Here is a 17,981-nt window from a genome sequence, read left to right on the forward strand (position 1 = left end):
CCTTGTTTTATAAACTAACATGACCTAACCTCTCACAAACTAAACATTGATGATTACAAATGTAAAGATTATCAGTAAAGTAAGACCATCGTAATTGGAGTGCATTAACTTGAGGATGATGTATTTTACCCGCCTTAAGAAGATCTTTATTGAGAAACCAGTAGATGGCGTAATGGCTATGTCGCTGGATTCCCGTGTAGTCGACCGCGGTTCAAGTCCCGGACCCGGTGGCTTAAACTCATGCCGGGTGCGTGTGAGTGCGTGCCCAAGATCCTGAGAAGAGAATGGAGGCAAAGGGATTGCCATGTGACCATTCTCCCTGCGGGGTGATTTCTCGCTTTCTGTCTCTCTGTCTCTCTCTCTTTCTGGTGAGCGCATGTGCCCTATAGCAAAAACCTCTCCCCCCAAAAAAAGTCTTTATTGATAGAATTTTTATGGCATAATCTATAGTAAGTTCCCATTTCTCCAAAATGGTAGAGAATAGAATGGTCTGCTTAACTCAGCCTTGAGATTAAGTTTGTTATTTTGGGATTGGGTAATCTACATTTGGTATATATGGCAGTTGTCAGTTCATACTAAATCCATGTGCAACACCTTTAACTAGGTAGGTGGTACACATTCATAGTCGGGTATCTCTGGAGTTCACAATGTTATGTAACTCTTTGATTACATTATTGGTTTAGAGATTATGTTGAATTAAGAACTGGACCTTTTGTGTATTGCTTTATTTTTTTCTCCTGTTTGAATTTCTCTTTAATTTTACCACTAACTTATATTATTAGCCTTTAGATTTCATTAGTACTTTAACATTTTGTAGTTTTAAAGATGTGCAAAATTCAGGAATGAAAAGTTACTAAGGTCTGCTTTTCCACCCTCTGGACCTTTCACCTTGTCTCCAATTTTAACCTGACTTCATATTATCTCAAGCTTTATTCTTCTTTCATCTGTTATTGTGAATATAGCACTTTAGCAGGTACAAGTTTGATGTAAGTGTTCCATTTTCTCCTTCACAGCATCACTCTTGTGACCTAATTTGTCCATTACTGTGGGCATTGCTACTGTGTCACCCCCCTGCACGACTGGAAATCTTGTGAACTGTTAGTACTGACCGTTGCCTCTCGCATCCAGTCAGTGGGCCCTCTTCTTTTTTCCTAGCCATATTACTTAACCACGTGCTCAGCAGTTCTGGGGCCTGACCGTCTGTGCTTTAGGCACTGATTTCTCACATCAGGATTCTCTTCTGATGGCATCATCTCTCTTGCCTTTAATTGGCCTCTTCACACCTGCTGCAGTAAAATTAAGCTCTGAACTCTCTTCATCTTTGTTCTCTTCACATTTTGCCTTTCCTCATATTCTTATATCATCAGTAATAACTTCCTGCTCTTACCATCCTACCTTAATTTTGCATGGACTGTTCCCTGTATTTGCATTTTATGTTTCAGATAAAACATAGTTTGAAATAGAAATTTGGATTGAGAATCCACCCTTAGTCCAATTTATAGATACATAATTTGACAGAAAATTACCAGTTGACTTAGCGTAGTTATTTGAATTTACTCCAGAAGTGAATATTTTGGTATCCTATTTTATTATCCTCATAATTACTATAATGTGTATTTGTTACTATTACCTGTGCCCTACCTTAACAGAACTTCATTTTAAATATGTTCCTGATTTTCCTCAGCGTTCATCTCTGCTCACGTCAATAAAGAGCCACTGTATCTGACTTAAAACCTTACAACTGAAAGATATTTGGAGGGCCAGCAGGTGGCGTGGTGGTTGAGACACTGGACCGCCGCATGGAGGACTCGCAGACCTGGCAGCTTGCTTTTTCACTTTCCGGCTCTCTTTTTCTCTTCTCTCTCTGGTGAATGCATGTGCCCTACAGGAAATAAAATAATAAATAAAATAAAATAAATGTTTTTTATAAAATAGACATTGAAAAAATTGAGTATTATATCTTAAAGGATGCAATTAAGATAGGAAAAGTTTGGGACCAGCAGATGGCATAATAGTTACTTTGCTAGACTCCCACATAGTTGATTGCTGTTCAAGTCCTGAACCTGGCAACTTAAAACTCACACCGGGCGCGTGTGTGTGCACAAAATCTCAAGAGTAGAATGGAGAGGGACCAGCAGTTAGTGTAATGGCTATGTCGCTGGACTCCCATGTAGTCGACCACAGTTTGCGTCCCGGATCCGGTGGCTTAAAACTCACGCCGGGCGTGCGTGCCGAAGATCCTTAGAGGAGAATTGGAGAAGGGATTGCGGCCTGGCCATCCTCCCTGGGGGGTGATTTCTCGCTTTCTGTCTCTCTGTCTCACTCTGTCTGGTGAGCGAGCGCACGCGCCCTAGAGGGAAAAAAAAACAAACAAACTGTCTGTCCACCGAATTTCCCCATCACCTAGTTTGCGAACTTTTTACTGCCCACAGAGTAAAGCAGGGCGAGCATGTCTTAGAGCAGGAGCCTGCCTTTCTTGTCTACGCTGACTGCATACCTCGGAGAGTACCTCCAGGTCCAGCGGGCTGCATAGATGGTGTTTGCCCATTCTGACTGCTTTTTTTTTGAGAGTTTTTTTTTTTTTTTTTGGCTATAGGGCCAGAGAGACTCAAAGAGATAGAGAGACAGAAAGCGAGAAATCACCTCCCCCCATCCCCACCCCCACCCCACCCCCAGGGAGGATGGCCACACTGCAATCCCTTCTCCTTGTCTACTTTCAGGATTTGGGGCATGCATGCACATGTGCCCAAAGTGTTTCAAGCCACTGGGTCCAGGACTTGAACTGCAGTTGACCATGTGTGAGTCCAGCACCTTAAGCATTATGCCACCTGCTGGTCCCACCTAATTTGACTTTCTAATCAGATAATTAAATACGAGGCAGTAAGAATTATGTTCTAGTGGATCATTCTGTATGCTTCTGTCACCTGCTTGGATATAGAAAAAATGCCTGTTTTTTTTTTTTTTTTTTCTAGTTACTTCATTTCTTCCTTGAGCAAGAGAGACAGAGAGACAACTTTCCCAAAAAAATTTTTTTTTTTTTTGGAGAGGTTTTTGCTATAGGGCGCGTGTGCTCGCCAGACAGACAGAGAGAGACAGAGAGACAGAAAGCGAGAAATCACCCCCCGGGGGAATGGCCACACCGCAATCCCTTCTCCTCCATTCTCCTCTCGGGATCTGGGGCATGCACGCACACACGCCTGGCATGAGTTTTAAGCCACCGGGTCCGGGACGCAAACTGCGGTCAACTACATGGGAGTCCAGCGACATAGCCATTACACTAACTGCTGGTCCCCCAATTAGATTTTGATGCCTCCATCCACTCCTCAGCTTCAGCCAGCCTTGGCTCATGGGCACACCATGTCCGGCACGCTCTGAGATGCGAACCTGAAACCTCTCCATGGGGGTCACTATCACGGTGTCTCTTTTACTGCTATACCTCTGTTCAGCCCTTCTCTTTCTTTATAGTCAGACTACAAGATCCAGTGAGCTGACAAGCCGAAAAGTTGTTAGTAGTGACCATTTAGGAGCATTGTTTTGGAGAGACTATTAAGGCATGTGTGTGTTTCTTGCAAAGCATTAGTTGTATGTCTTAATGAAGACTGGAGGTTGAACTTGCTGAATTCTTTCAAACATCTTATTTTAATTCCAGTTCCCAGCCATGCCATTAAATTTTCTTGTCCCAACAAATTTATAATTTACTATTTGCTGCACATTTTACTGGTGTTAGACTCGTAGGTAAATAGATATGAAGTGTGGTATGTAATGTGAAGCATGAGTGAGACGTTCCTAAATTGGTTAGAGAGCTTTTGCATCATGAATCATGAACCAAGAATTGCTTCGATGAATAATTGTAAGGTAGGACATGTTACTAATTGTTATGGATGTCGTAATGTAAAGTGACTTTTTAAAAAAGAATTATTTATTTAATTTATTATTATTATTATTTAACAATAATGCATTCACCAAAGAGAGAGAGAGGAAGTGAGAAGCAAGCTGCCGGGTCCAGGACTCGAACTGTGGTTGGCCATGTGGAAGTCCAGCACCTTTACCACTATGTTACCTACTGGCCCCAAAAGTGACCTTTTTAGGAAATTCTTCAGAACAGTAAGATTATACTATAAATTGTCCTTAGTGGAGCCAGCAGGTGGTTAAGGTGCTGGATTCCCACATGGCGGCTGCACTGTGTCATGGGAGGCCCCGGTTCGTTTCCTGGCCTAAACAGGTGGTCACTGGGAGGCTGGGCAGGAAGGACTGGGGTGTGCTGAGATGGTGTCAATAATGCCCCATCTCTCTCTCTCTCTCTCTCCCTACCCCCCTCCTCCCCCCTTCCCCCTTCCTGTAATATTCTCTCTCTTGTTAAAAAAGGTAATAATAGCAATGATAATTCTAATACTTCTCCTTCTGCATCTCAGTGGATGATGGAAAGCAGTTTGGTTGCCAGTTTAAGCCGTCGTGTTATCGGTTACGGATGGACTTTGGAGCTGTTGCTATGCATATCTATACCAGTTCCCCTTGAATGATTTTTTTATTAAGGAAAAAAGCACGGGGGAATTCTGAACAAAATGAAGAGAAGATTTGTTATATTAATAACCACTACCTACCTTTTCATCCTTTCTTTAGATACTACTTCCTTTGTTGACTAAAGGCAGGAATAAAAGGAATTGTATTTTGTACTTATTACTCACCAAACTGGTTATTAATATGAAAACTTCATTTCCTCCAAGAAGCTTTATCAGTATTCCCCAAACTGATTCTCTCCACCTTCCTGTCTCTTACCTTACTGTTCTGTTCCCAGCTAATCTGTCCCTAGCTGTACTTACTTAATTAAGCAGTTAATATGCTCTGCTGCTTAACTAGTGTATTAAGTTATTAATATCTCAGTGTTTCTAGCAGCACTCTTAACAATAGCCAGAAAAATATAAATTAAAAGAAGAACATAACCCAAGTGCCCATCAATTGCAGAATGAAAAATACGTTTGGTATACAGTGGACTCTGATGCAGCAGTACATCGTGCCAGTTGGAGCTGTGTGCAGCAATAATCGAGATGAACCACAGAAACCATGTTGCGCAAAAACCGTACAAGCTCAGTGATGTTTAAGATTGCAGGCTTTGATGGTGAGGTTGTAAAGAGAAGGAGAATAGTGTAAAATGCAATCGAGAGCTCACCTTGGAGGGGAAAGGAGGGTGCTGGGTTAGGTTGGGGCACACAGGAGGCTTAAAAGACAGTGGTGATAATCTTTCTCGTAAACTGGACGGTGATACATCAATGTTAGAGCATCGTTTTTTGGTCGTACACATGCTTCCTAAATTTTGTTTGTAGTACTTAATAGTAAGAAAAACATTGAAAAGACCTTAGAAAGTTTAAATAAAATCTTTGAAAAGAGCTTAAAGAGTTTAAATAGAATCATTTGGAAGCAAATGATTACCGGTATAGCCTAATTATCAGTGTATTATCTTTGAAGAGGTAAATTTACAAGACTTGGCATTACTTGTTCACTTAAACTTTTGTGTTTTTTTTTTAATCACAGTTTCAAAAGTTTGAATGAAGTGTCGTGACTGCTTTTACATACAAATACGAAATATAACATTTTGTATGATCATTTATAATAAAAGATAAGCACATAAAACTATATATTTGAAACCAATTTTAAAAGTTGAGCTGAAGCTGGAGTGCAGCTCTCACGTCACGTTTGTGTTCACGCCCTTCAGTAGCTCCATGGCGACGGCTCAGTCCTTGGCTGTCTTCTGCGGTGACGGACCGGACAGCAGTCCGCAGTTAGTGGTGTGATTATGGACAGCTCAGGGTTACTTTAGGTTATTTTTGAAAATAGGACTTCAAGCAGAGCATTTTATATTCCTTTTACAGAAATGTTGCTGAAGTGCTCCTGAAAGGGCCAGAGATGCAAGGATTTGGGACACATTTTGAACCTTTAAGCATCTGACAGTGACCTCCTTTCATTATTAATAAAGAAGAAGCTTGAGCTTAGGATGTATTAACACCAACTCATTAATACACTAACCGGACAGTGTTCTGCGAACGATTCTACATTGTAAAGAACTGGATTGGTACAAAATAAAATAATCTCGTATTTTACTCAGCTTATAATATGTCTCGATGGAGGAAAATTTGATAAGCATGAGGGAAGAACATTCTTTTCATGTTCGTTACAGGTAAGACTGTTGCTTTCTTAGCGGGTGACTTCTAATCCTTATTTTAAAATGTGTTTAATGCTGACCATTTCAGATTTCAATTTGAAAATGCTCAAAATATACCGGCTATCGCTAGTATAACCTTACAACAGTGGTAACAGAGACCATTTATTTGTTATGGTTTGTTTACTAATATTCTTTGAAAGAGTTTATAAAAACTTCATATTTTCTAACTTTATATAACATAAATAAATAGAATATATTTTAAAGTCTTTGGGGATAAAAGATGTATTTTTTTAAATCTGGTTACCTAAAGGACCTAACTTTTGTGTTGTAATTTTTAAATGCTTATTTATATATGAACTTTTAATTTATTTTTAATTTTTCTAGTGTATTATTTTGATTCTCATTTCTCTTTCTGTATATATTTTATTTCCTTATTTTTAAAGAAAATGTATCTTCACAACTATTAAAACTACTTTAAATGTTTACTTAATCCATATGTTTCTCAATATAGGATTGTTAAAATACAAAAAAAATTCATATGATTATCAATTTAGGATTGTTAAAATACAAAAAAAAAAAAACACTCAAAGCAGTGTCATTTTAAATTAGTGTCTAGTGATGTTTTGTGTTGTGCTGACTTAGCAAGTGAGGCCACATTTTTACAGGAGGTAGTGTCTCGGTAACCCTGTCCCACTCCTGAAAGCAAGTCGTGCTTCGGAGGACAGTCACTTTCTCTCAGAGCCCTCACCTGACTCCAGGGACACGGTCTGTCTGGGGGACTTTTGCGTTGCTTTGGAACCCAGGTGGAAGGAAGGTTGCAGACTGTAGGGACCAGCAGTCCCACCCCGTGTTCTGCATCCACAAGTGTCTTTCACAAGTACAGCACTCCCTTGGGTAACAGGTCCTATAGTACTTGTGCGTGTGTGTGTGTGTGTGTGTGTGTGTGTGTGTGTGTGTTGGGAGTGTGCTGCTCTCCATTGATCCAAATCAGACACCCACAGGAGGCAAGGAGTGAAGCTGGCCAGGAGGTGACAGCAGAGGTGCAAATCAGGGCCTCTCTGCTGGGCAGAGTGGAGGTCCAGGGTGGCCAAGTCATCTTGATTTATCAGGAGAACACAGGAAGTCTGGACTTGTAGTGTGACATTCCTAGATTCTGAAATGTTGGCAACTAATGCGATTTCTATGATTTTTATTTTGAATGTGGGTCAAACAGACCCCCTCATTCTGCAGAGGAGAAAAGGTAGGCCTGTAGGCCGGTCACTGAGATGCGACTCTTTAAAAAGCCACAAGGCAGAGGGGGGAAGGAGAACTCAGGGTTTCCAGGATGCGTCTCTTAGGGATGGAGATACACTTACCCTGGGCCATTTATGCTCTAAGGTCTGTGCCTCAAGGCCCATGGGGCCAGGTGCAAAGTCCTCAAGCCCCAGCCCACCTCATGCCCTCTGTGCCCCTGTACTCAGCCCCAATCCTTGAGTACCATAGGTTCCAGCTCTTTGTCTATTGTGACTCCTACAGGTCCATAATGCAGCAGTTAAGAGCTGTGTGTTGGACTGACCGTAGTCCCACCTGCTTGAAAAACACTCCCGTTACCTCGCCACGCGCCAGGCTCCCATTCTGTGTACTTCTGGAAGGCTGCACGCAGACGCTCCTCCACGGCCCTGTTGCACCCTCCTGAGATGAGTGCCTAAGCCAGTATCACCCTTCACCACCTGACACTGAGTGACAGGCCCTGAGAGCTCACAGGCTGCCCCAACTTGTGCACAGACCTCAGCTCCCACAAATGAGGTTTTTTGGTTTTTGTTGTGTTTGCCGCAGGGTTTGTGTGCTCTCTGCAGAGAGACAGTCGGTGAGAGGGAAGATGAGAAATCACCCTCCAAGTGAGATAGCCACACCATAATCCTCCTTTCTCCTCCTGGGACTTCGGATACACTCACATGCCCAACATTATTTCCAAACTGCCAAGTCTGGGACTTAAACTGTGGTTGGTCATGTGGGAGTCCAGTGCCCTAACCACCACACCACCTGCCGGCCCCACAAAGGAGCTTTTAAAAGAAATGGATATTAAATAAAGTTGAAATAGATAAGTACTTTCTAAGCATGATAAATCAAAATAACCAGTTTAACATTTCGTGATAAAATTTTAATGGCATTTCTGATACAATTAAGAACTAAACAGCAGTTAACTATGGTGCTTTTTTTTTAAGGTTTTTGTTATAGGGCATGTACACTCATTGAAGAGAGGCAGTGAGATGGAAAGTGAGAAGTCAGCCCCAGGGGGAATGGCCATGTTGCAATCCCTTCTCCTCCACTCTCCTTCCGGAATTTTGGATAGGCACATTCACGGGCTGGTGTGACTTTCAAACTGCGAGGTCTGGGCCTCGAACCTTGACCAAGTGAGAGTCTAGCTCCTTAACTATTGTGACTCCTACAGCTCCATAATGCAGCAGTTAAGAGCTGTGTGTTGGGCTGACCGTAGTCCCAGCTGCTTGGAAAACACTCCAGGGGTGTGTGTGCATGCCGCAAATCCTGACAGGTTGGAGAAATGAAGGAAAAGGTTAGGGGTTCGTTCGTTCTTTCTGTCTCTCTTTCTTTCTTTCTCTCTCTCTTTCTTTCTTTCTTTCCCTCTCTCTGTCAAGCACACATGTCCTCTTACAAAAAAAAAAAAAAAAGTATTTAACATTTATTTAAAGTAAGATAAATGGACGGGCCCAGCAGGTTGCGTGGTGGTTAAAGTGCTGGATACTCCCACATGGCCGACCACGGTTCAAGTCCTGGACCTGGTTGCTTGCTTTCTCACTTTTCTCTCTCTTTCTCTTTCTCTGTGTTTCTCTCTCTGGTCAAATTAAAATGAATGAATGAATGAATGAATGAATAAATAAATAAATAAATATTTAAAAAAATAAGATAAATGGTAATTGCATTGAAGCATATAATAAACCCAAACATGATACTTACTTGAATTAGGTGATTAGGTAATAGAGTCTTTGTCAAAACTGTTATGAGTTCATTTTTAAATAAACAGAACTTGGTAGCATGAGTAGAATTTAAAATCTCTGGACGAAGCTATTTGCTACCAGGTCTTAGATGTCTTAACATATGTTTAGGAAATAGTGAGACCTGTCATCCTGTGGGATAGGGATTTTTGTCAGGCACCAAGGAAGGTTATGTAGGTGAGGAGAGGACTTTTCTATTAAAAGTAAGTTCCAAGAGCCAGGTGGTGTGATGGCTAAAGTACTGGACCATGGTTCAAGTCCTGGACCCGGTAGCTTTAAAATCATGCTGTGTGTGTATGTATGCATGCCCAAAATCACAAGAGGAGAATGGAGGATAAAGGATTGTGGCGGGGCCATTCCTCCTGGAGGATGATTTCTCACTTTTCCCCTCTCTGTTTCTCTCTGGCAAGTGTACACATCATGCCCTATGGCGAAAGCCTAAAAAAAAAAAAAAAAGTTCCAAATAAAAGAAAATGGAAGACGTTCTATATAATTAAGCTGGGTTTTTAATATATGAAATGCCCTTACCCTCCCCTTTAGACCTATTTCCAGAAACCTGGGGGTTACATACATTCTTCCCTCTCACTGTGTATCCAGCATGAGGTATAGGTAGTTAAATCTCTCTAACGTTTCTCATACTTATCTACTCATCTGTATCCTCCCCACCACTGCTGCAGTTTTCTTGTTATTGTTGTTATTCGGTGTATGTGCTTGCTGCAGAAAACACAGAGAACGCTCCCCACTGGGGAGGATGGCCGGGCCACAATCCATTTTCCTCCATTCTCCCCTCAGGATTTTAGGTACACACACACATGCACCCAGTATGTTTTTCAAGCCATCGAGTCTGACTCAAACTGTATAGCCGACCATGTGGGATCCAGCTACTTTTTTTTTAAGTTTTATTTTTCCAAGAATTATTCTATTTAACTTTATTTATTTATTTTAATTTGACCAGAGAGAGAAAGACAAAGAGAGGGAAAGCCACCAGGTCCAGGCCTCGAACCACAGTCCAGTGCTCTTAACCACCACGCCACCTGCCACCCCCCAGGGATCCAGCCACTTTAACCACCACCCACCTCTTAGCCCCTGCTGTACTTTGAATCTCCGGGATCTTTCCTCCAAACTCCTCCTATTCTACATTCTTTTTTTCTTTTGCCAGGGCATGCATGCACGTGACAGAGAGCACATTCAGCATGCACAAACACACATGCAGCGTACAGAGGAGAAAGCATCCCCCATGTGAAATGGCTGTGCCACACTTTCTTCTCCATCTCTCCCTCTTTTTGGGATTTTGAGCACACATGCATGTGGACCCAGCGTGTGTATCAGGCCGCTGTGTCCAGGACTTTATAGTTAGCTATGTGTGATTCAGCTGCCTTAACAACCAGGCCATGGCTGGCCTCTCTTCTCCATTCGTACCCTCTCAGAATCTGTCTTTAATTTCCCACTAGAAGGCTCAGTCTGGAACACACAGTGCTAACTGCAGGATACCTCCCCAGTGCCTGTGGTCGCTCCTAGTCTCCTGCAGGGCAGAGCCACGCTTAACACACAAGATCAGGCTCTTCCGTTACATGGCTTCTGCCTGTTCCTCAGCCCTTCCTGCCTGCCGATCTTCACCTCTGAGCTCCGGCTTCCTGCGCAAGTCACGCTGCTCTGTCTCAGTGCCTTTGCTCACGCCCTGTGCCTCGAATTCCCTTCCCACTTTCTTCAGTGCATTCAGAATATCTATTCACCTCAGAGCTGGTCTCCTCCTGGTAGCACTTCCAGACTGCGCAGTTCGTCTCTGTACCCGGTCCGTGCTCTCTACACTGGTGCACATCTTTCTTCGCACTACGCTAAGTTTCATCGTATCTGTCTTAGGGCTGCCTCTTCCTACTTTCCCTCCCTCCTCCCATCTATGACCGTGAGCTCCTTAGGGCAGCCGTGAGGCTTAGCATGATCTCTGGCCTGTATGTCCTTTGAACTTCCTTAGATGCGACCATGGTAAGACCTAATGATTGTTCGTCTGCCTTCCTGAGCATTTTGAAGAGCGGCATACTTCCTAATACTGTAAGGGCAGCAAATAGGAAGCAGGGTTGTACCTGGGTCGGCTGGAAGATCTCGGATTGGTCCTTGGCCCATGCCCCAGCACAGGTCAAACGTGGGTGCTCATTACTAGAGGGCTTCAGCGCCGGCAAGTTAGCAATCCATCACCGTTTTTAGTAAGAACATGCAAGGCAATTCCTGGCTTCATCACTGCTCTAATATTAGCGTTCTTTATGTTGGTTGGATTACTGTCTAGCTGGGGTCATGATTCGAGCCCTTTAAGTTAGGCCTGACATGTTGTCTTCTACTCTAATAAATACTAGCCTGTGGCCTTTTCCCCCCTGGTTCATTCATGACGGAGGCCCGTGGAGGAGTTTTGTGGCACACGTTTGTGATTTTGAAATGGAATGGTTCTTTGGACCCGAAGGAACCTCCTGAGGGACGCCAGAATGTTTATGAAATATTTTGTACCTATTTGTGGAGATGGAAACGGATAGCAAAATCAAATTAGTTTCTGAAGTTTAAAAAAATGCTATGGTTGGTTTTAAGGAATTGTTCAATTTGTAGGTTTGGTAATAGGATTGTGAGTATTTTTTTTTTTAGGAGATTCCTTTTAGAGGTACATACTAAAATGTGCACAAATGAAATCATGTCCTTGCTGGAAGTACTTCAGAGTGATGGGGGGCTGGAAGAGTGAGGGTAGGGGTAGAGGTGAAATACCAGTAATAACCCTGTAGTGGGAGTTGAATTGACAGGTACACTGGGTTTGTTATGCTAATCTCTCTAGTTCACTATTTCTTTGGGAAATGTCTGTATTCTTGTTAATATGAATAATAAGCACTTTAATACTTGGATATTGTGAAAATTAGAGTATCGTTTGTAAGATGTAAAGGGATACAGTTTTGGTGTTGAATTCTCTTAATTTTGCTAGGTAAGTGTACTTTTAATAATGCGCTTATTGCAATAATGTAGAGTTGTGAAAAGAGGACTGGGTTTGGAGACAAAGACAGGATTTCATTTCTCAGCTTTGCCATCACATGACCTGGATCAGGTCACTTAACCTGCCTGAAAGTCAGTTTTCCTTTCTGTACTAGTACCTATCTCAGAGGGCTATTTATTCATTTTTTCTTTTCTTTTTTTTGGAGAGGTTTTTGCTATAGGGCACGTGCGCTCGCCAGACAGAGACAGAGAGACAGAAATCAGGAAATCACCCCCCAGGGGGGATGGCTACACCGCAATCCCTTCTTCTCCATTCTCCTCTTGGAATCTTGGGCACGCACGCACACGTGCCCGGCGTGAGTTTAAGCCACTGGATCCGGGACTCGAACCGTGGTCTACTACATGGGAGTCCAGCGACATAGCCATTACGCTAACTGCTGATCCCGGTCAGAGGGTTATTTTGAGGATAAAGTTAGTATAGATGAAAATCACTTTTAAAACTAAGTTACCAAAAAAACCACTAAGTTACCATATAAAATTTAAATCACAATAATTTTGCACAACTTTTCCTTTTACAAAATAAACTAGAAGGGCTAGCTCTATATGGTAAATTGATGAATACAGTTTCTTGGGGCCAGGTCTGATTATGAGCATTTCCATACCCCGTTAGAACACACCGAAGGTCGATAAAAGGAGGGTCCACAGCTGCAGAGGGTAGAGGGAGTGCGGTGGAGGATGGAGAGTTCTCTGTTCTGAACCTGAAGTCCTAAGCCCATCATCTGTTCTTACGTGGTATGCTAAGTTTTTTGAGGGAGTCAGATTTGGACATAATCAGTATTATTAAAATGTTTAAAACAATGTAGCATCAAGGTTTTAATCCCCTCTGGCTTTTCATTGATATACCGTGAACACGAGAAACCAGACTTCTAGGAGGTAAAGGTCAAAATCTATGGAAGAAAAGTAAAAAAATAAATATAATTTTAAGGAAGTTGAAATGATACAAGTTTGTGTAGAAAATGAGTTATAGCCAAAATATTCATCTTGTTAGCAAAAATGAGAACATTTCAGTCAAGGTTAGTAGTACTGTGTTTATAGTTATTAGAAATAGACTTTCTTTGATTGTACAACTAAATAGCAATTAGAAAAAATAAAAGAAACTTTGTATATGATATGTATTTTAATGGCATGTGTTTTCCTAGTTCTCCCTCTGTGTCTGTTCTTTGTTTTCCACCCAACCTGTAGACAAATGAAGTAATTCTATTCTCTCATAGAGACAGGATATAAAATTACTTACTCTGTTACTATTTAATGGTCTTCTAAAAAATTTATAAACTGCCCCAGTCTCTGGTGCAGCCAGTAGCATATGAGACTGCTGAGTTGGAAGCCACATGCTGGCTGTAGTTCAGGTCTCCAGTCCAGTTGGCTTGGAAACATACCAGGCACGTGTTTGCATGGCCAGGATCCAGAGGAAGGAAATCATGGCTTGACCAGGCCCTGTGGAGGATGCCCCTGCCTCAAGGACAGATTTCTGACTATTCTTTTTCTTCCAAGGGGCCGAAGGTGGTCACATCTACAAATACTAATATTATTATTATAATAATCGGCTTTGTCTCAGTGACTGTGCGGTGTTCCCTACATCCGTCCCTGGCATAACATCATGTGATACGTAGTAAAACCTTCTTATCTCTCTTAAAGCCAAACTCAAGCATTGTTTTCTGTTTACTGTGAGTCTTGATATAGAGACTTGTGCTGTTAAACCAGGCACCTGATCTAAGAATTTCTGAACTCATTAATAACCTATAGGCCCCTCCCCACGCCCCACTTCCAGATGCACCACCTTTTTGGGCCAGGCCAATGTAAAGACTCCTTACGCTGACTGACAGAGCAGGCTCCAGCTCTCGGGACTGAATAGAGCCACTGCCTCTTAGCACCAGAAACACTTTCTCTGGGCCAACAGAGACTAGTCGTGGTCACTTGTATTTGCGTTAAGAATAAGCCATTTTATTATTTCTACAGAGCTTGGTTATTTCTGTCAACACACTCTCTCATGAATTTTTTTAAAAATATTTTAAGATTTATAAACCAACTGCCCTATTTTGCAATTATACACGTTTCATTGAGATGCTGGAGATTTTGCCAGAACATTGACTTCTTTTCTAATAAAATATACCAGTACTATAATATATTGAACAATAAATCAAAAGTTAGAGTTTTTTACTTTATTTTTTGGTATTAGTTACTAAAATATCTTCCAAGATAGTGTCTTCAAAGATAGCAAGGTGGGAACCAGCAGTTAGTGTAATGGCTATGTCACTGGACTCTCACGTAGTCGACTGCGGTTCGAGTCCCAGACCCGGTGGCTTAAACTCATGCTGGTCACGTGTGCGTGCGTGCCCAAGATCCCAAGAGGAGAATGGAGGAGAAGGGATTGCGGCGTGGCCATCCCCCCTGGGGGGTGATTTCTCACTTTCTGTCTCTCTGTCTCTCTCTGTCTTTCTGGCACGCGCACACACCTCTACAAAAAAGAAAAAAAAAAGTAGACTTTCTCAGTCAAATAAAATCAGATCTTAGGGTGACTCATTTCTCTTTATACATATATCAGTAATTTCATACAATTTTAAATAGATACTCTTTATTTTTTGTTTATTTCTTTCAAGAGAGGGAAAGACAGGAACTCAGCAGGCCCTCCTGCCACAGTCCTCCCCGCGGCCAGCACCACAGGTGTGCACATGTGCCGGGGGTCTAACCCCAGCCTCCCTACGGAGCCCGCACTGTGCAGCGGGCTGGCCCCAGGAATGGGCCTTATTACTGGGTCATTGATACAGTGATGATCCAATAATTGTGAAATGACGTAAAAGGAACATAAGCATAGTGATTTCAGGTTTCTGCTTTATTTGACTCATGCACTTTAGATCTTCCCCCCATGATTGGCTTGGTCCAGTGCTAAAGCAACGTGTTAGAGATTTGCTTGCAGCACGTTGATAGAGGGAAGGTCTAACTGGGAACAAGCCATAGCCACAGCCAAAATACTTGAATTATAAAAAAAGATTCCTGGACATAAAACTTGAAAATCAGCCATTAGAGATGACCACGTCTGTATGCTTATTCCAAATTAGAAGTTGGCCTTGAACTTGGACAGTTGGCTGTGTTAACTTTAGTCCAGAGTTTTAAAAAATCACTATCCACTTTATTTTATTTATTATTTTTTAATTTAGAGAGAGAGAAAGGGAAAGTGAAAGTGAGAAGGCAAGCCACCGGGTCTGGGACTTGAACCATGGTCAGACATGTGGGAGTCCAGCATCCTTAACCACTACACCACCTGCCCGCCTTGAAGTCTATTGTTTCATCAGATTTATTGTGATTGTGAAATTCGGGGAAACTTTTTTTTTAATTGGCATACTATCTTTAACTTATTATTAAAAATATATCTAGTTTCATCCAAATTGGTATCCGTGGAACTGTGAATGTGATGTTATACTTACATTTATTTTCTAATACACATTAAGTTAATATGTAACTATTAAAATGTTAAACTGAGTAAATTACCTTATTTGCCACCACTGGTATACCTATCACCCTTCAAAACACTGATTAAGCTCATCATACATGTTCATTTTTAAAACAATACTAAATTACCTTTTCCCCCCCTAGTTTTTGCCATGGGGCTGAGCACTTCCTGGGAGAATGCTTTGTGATGGGATGATGGGGGAGGAAAGTAGAAATCACCCGGCAGAGGGGATGGCCATGCTGAAATCTCTTCTCCATTCTCCTCTCAGGATTTGGGGCAGCATGCACATGTGCCTGGTGTGTTCTTCAAGCCTCTGGTCTGGGACTTGACCACACAGTTGGCCATGCGAGAGCCAACCACCTTAACCTTCACACCACCTGCTGGCCCCTCTGAATTACTCTTTTACAGTCTCATTTTAATTTATGGCTCTAAGGAAGCTTGAAGTTTTATAAACTAAAAGGTTGTACCTGAAGAAGCATGTTGATTGACCTGCTACTGGGTATACAAACTATTACATTTGAGTGAGTTTAGGATGAGTGGTGGCTTAATTCACCTTTCCTTTTAGAGCATTGGTTCTCAACGTCAGCTTGTACATTAGAATTATTTGACAGCTTTGAAAAAATACAATGCCCAGACCTCATGCAGAGAGTGGGGTCCTGTGTCAGAAGTTTTAAAGTGTTCTGTATAAACTCTGCATATTGTGTAGTCAGCATTAAGAACCCCTGATACCGTAGGGTGGCTCAGAGCTAATGCTAATAAGGAGTAATTTAGTATTGTTCCGGGGCCAGCAGATGGTGTGGTGGTTAAGATGCTGGACACTTCCACATGGCCAACCACAGTTCAAGTCCCAGACCTGGAGACTTGCTTTCTCACTTTCCCTCTCTGTCTGTCTCTGATCAAATTAAAATAAATGAATGAATAAATAAAATTAGTTATTTTTTTAAATTTAGTATTGTTCCAAAAATGAATGTGTTTGATGAGCTTAAGGTTTTCAGAGGGTGATAAGTGTAACATGGGTGGTACATACGGTAATTTTATTCAGTTAAAAATTGTTTTCAATTTACCAGAAGGTACGGTTACCAGAGAACAACAGAGAGAGGGAGAGAGCGTGCTTGGACACCCCCATTGGAAATGATCACACCCCATCCCTTTTGAGATTTTGGGTATATATACGCACACTTGCCTGGCATGCTTCTCAAGCATTCAGGTCCGGGACTTGAACCATGGTGTCAGCCACGTGGGATCCAGCTGCCATGACCACCAGGCTGGCCCTAAATCATTACTTTCTAAATTAAATTTTCCTGATATTTCATTCTCTTGTTGAAAGTATGCCTTGTAGATCAAGATTTTTTGCTCCTCTTTTTTTGTTTTTTTTCTAGGGTACAGGTGGCTGTGTGGTGGTTAGACGAAAAAAGAGATTCAGAGAAAGAGATTATCTGTTTGAGACAGAGTGGCGCCAGGGAGTCGGTAGCGGGATGGCGGGAGGAGCTGGTGGGCAGGAGAGCAGACCGCCGGATCACCGACGGCACAGTGAACTGTAGGACCTCATCTTCCCAGGCACACACTCAGGACGTCCACAGGTCTGCCGCAACCCGAATTGTTCATGAAACACTCTGGGTTCTCTCGCCAGCGAAGTGGGTTGCTTTGGGGTGGCAAATTAAAACAAGCTCCATGTAGAGATTCTTAGCTTTCCTATATAACAGACCTGTAAGGCTCAGGGATTTGAATTAGGGGGTCTGTGGCCAGAGCGGGCACCTAGGTGTGTGTGTGGGGACAGGACTCGTGGGAGACGGTCGCAAAGAACACGGTGCTGTCGCGGGCGAACTCGCTGAGCGTGATGGCGGCGCTCGCCTTCGGCTGCTTCACCACCACCACCTGCAAAGACAGGAGCGTCCCGGTGTGGCTGCGTGTCTCGCGGATCATGCTAAAAAATGTGGACCACCTCACTGGACCTAGAGAAAGAAGTGATCTGGGATTCATCACATTTGCTGTAACTGCTGATCTAGAGAATACATTCGATTGGAACGTGAAGCAGGTGCTTCTTTATCAGCAGAATATTCCACAAAAAATAATGCTCTGAGCCAAGTTGTCCTCTGGGATAAGATGGTTCTGAGAGGTGATAATCCGAAGCCGTTTTTGAAGGATATGAAAACAAAATATTTTTTCTTGGACGGTGGAAATGGTCTCAAGGGAACCAGGAATGTCACTTTGACCCTATCTCAGAATGTGGTACCAAATGCTCGAATTCTGCCTCTTGTGACAGGATCGAGACGTGTATCTGTCCCATTTCCAGCTATATATGAGATAAAGAGTTATTAAATTATTCTGAATTTGAAACACAAAAGCGTTTGAATAGGCA

General features: G+C 42.3%; 1 protein-coding gene and 1 pseudogene across 1 annotated transcript in view; both read left to right on the forward strand.

Moving 5' to 3' along the window:
• The first annotated feature begins 5,877 nt into the window (after positions 1–5,877).
• The window catches only part of GPSM2 (G protein signaling modulator 2), a 39,201-nt gene continuing 27,097 nt past the window's right edge, over positions 5,878–17,981 (forward strand). Inside the window, exon 1 of the mRNA XM_006149505.3 lies at positions 5,878–6,172. Coding sequence (XP_006149567.1) covers positions 6,117–6,172 — 56 coding nt within the window. The 5' untranslated portion in view covers positions 5,878–6,116. The remainder of the gene's footprint in view (positions 6,173–17,981) is intronic.
• On the forward strand, positions 11,131–17,941 carry LOC102485001 (signal peptidase complex subunit 3 pseudogene; annotated as a pseudogene).

This window comes from Tupaia chinensis, unplaced genomic scaffold (assembly GCF_000334495.1).
Source record: "Tupaia chinensis unplaced genomic scaffold, TupChi_1.0 Scaffold000270_1, whole genome shotgun sequence".
Taxonomy (NCBI): Eukaryota; Metazoa; Chordata; class Mammalia; order Scandentia; family Tupaiidae; genus Tupaia; species Tupaia belangeri.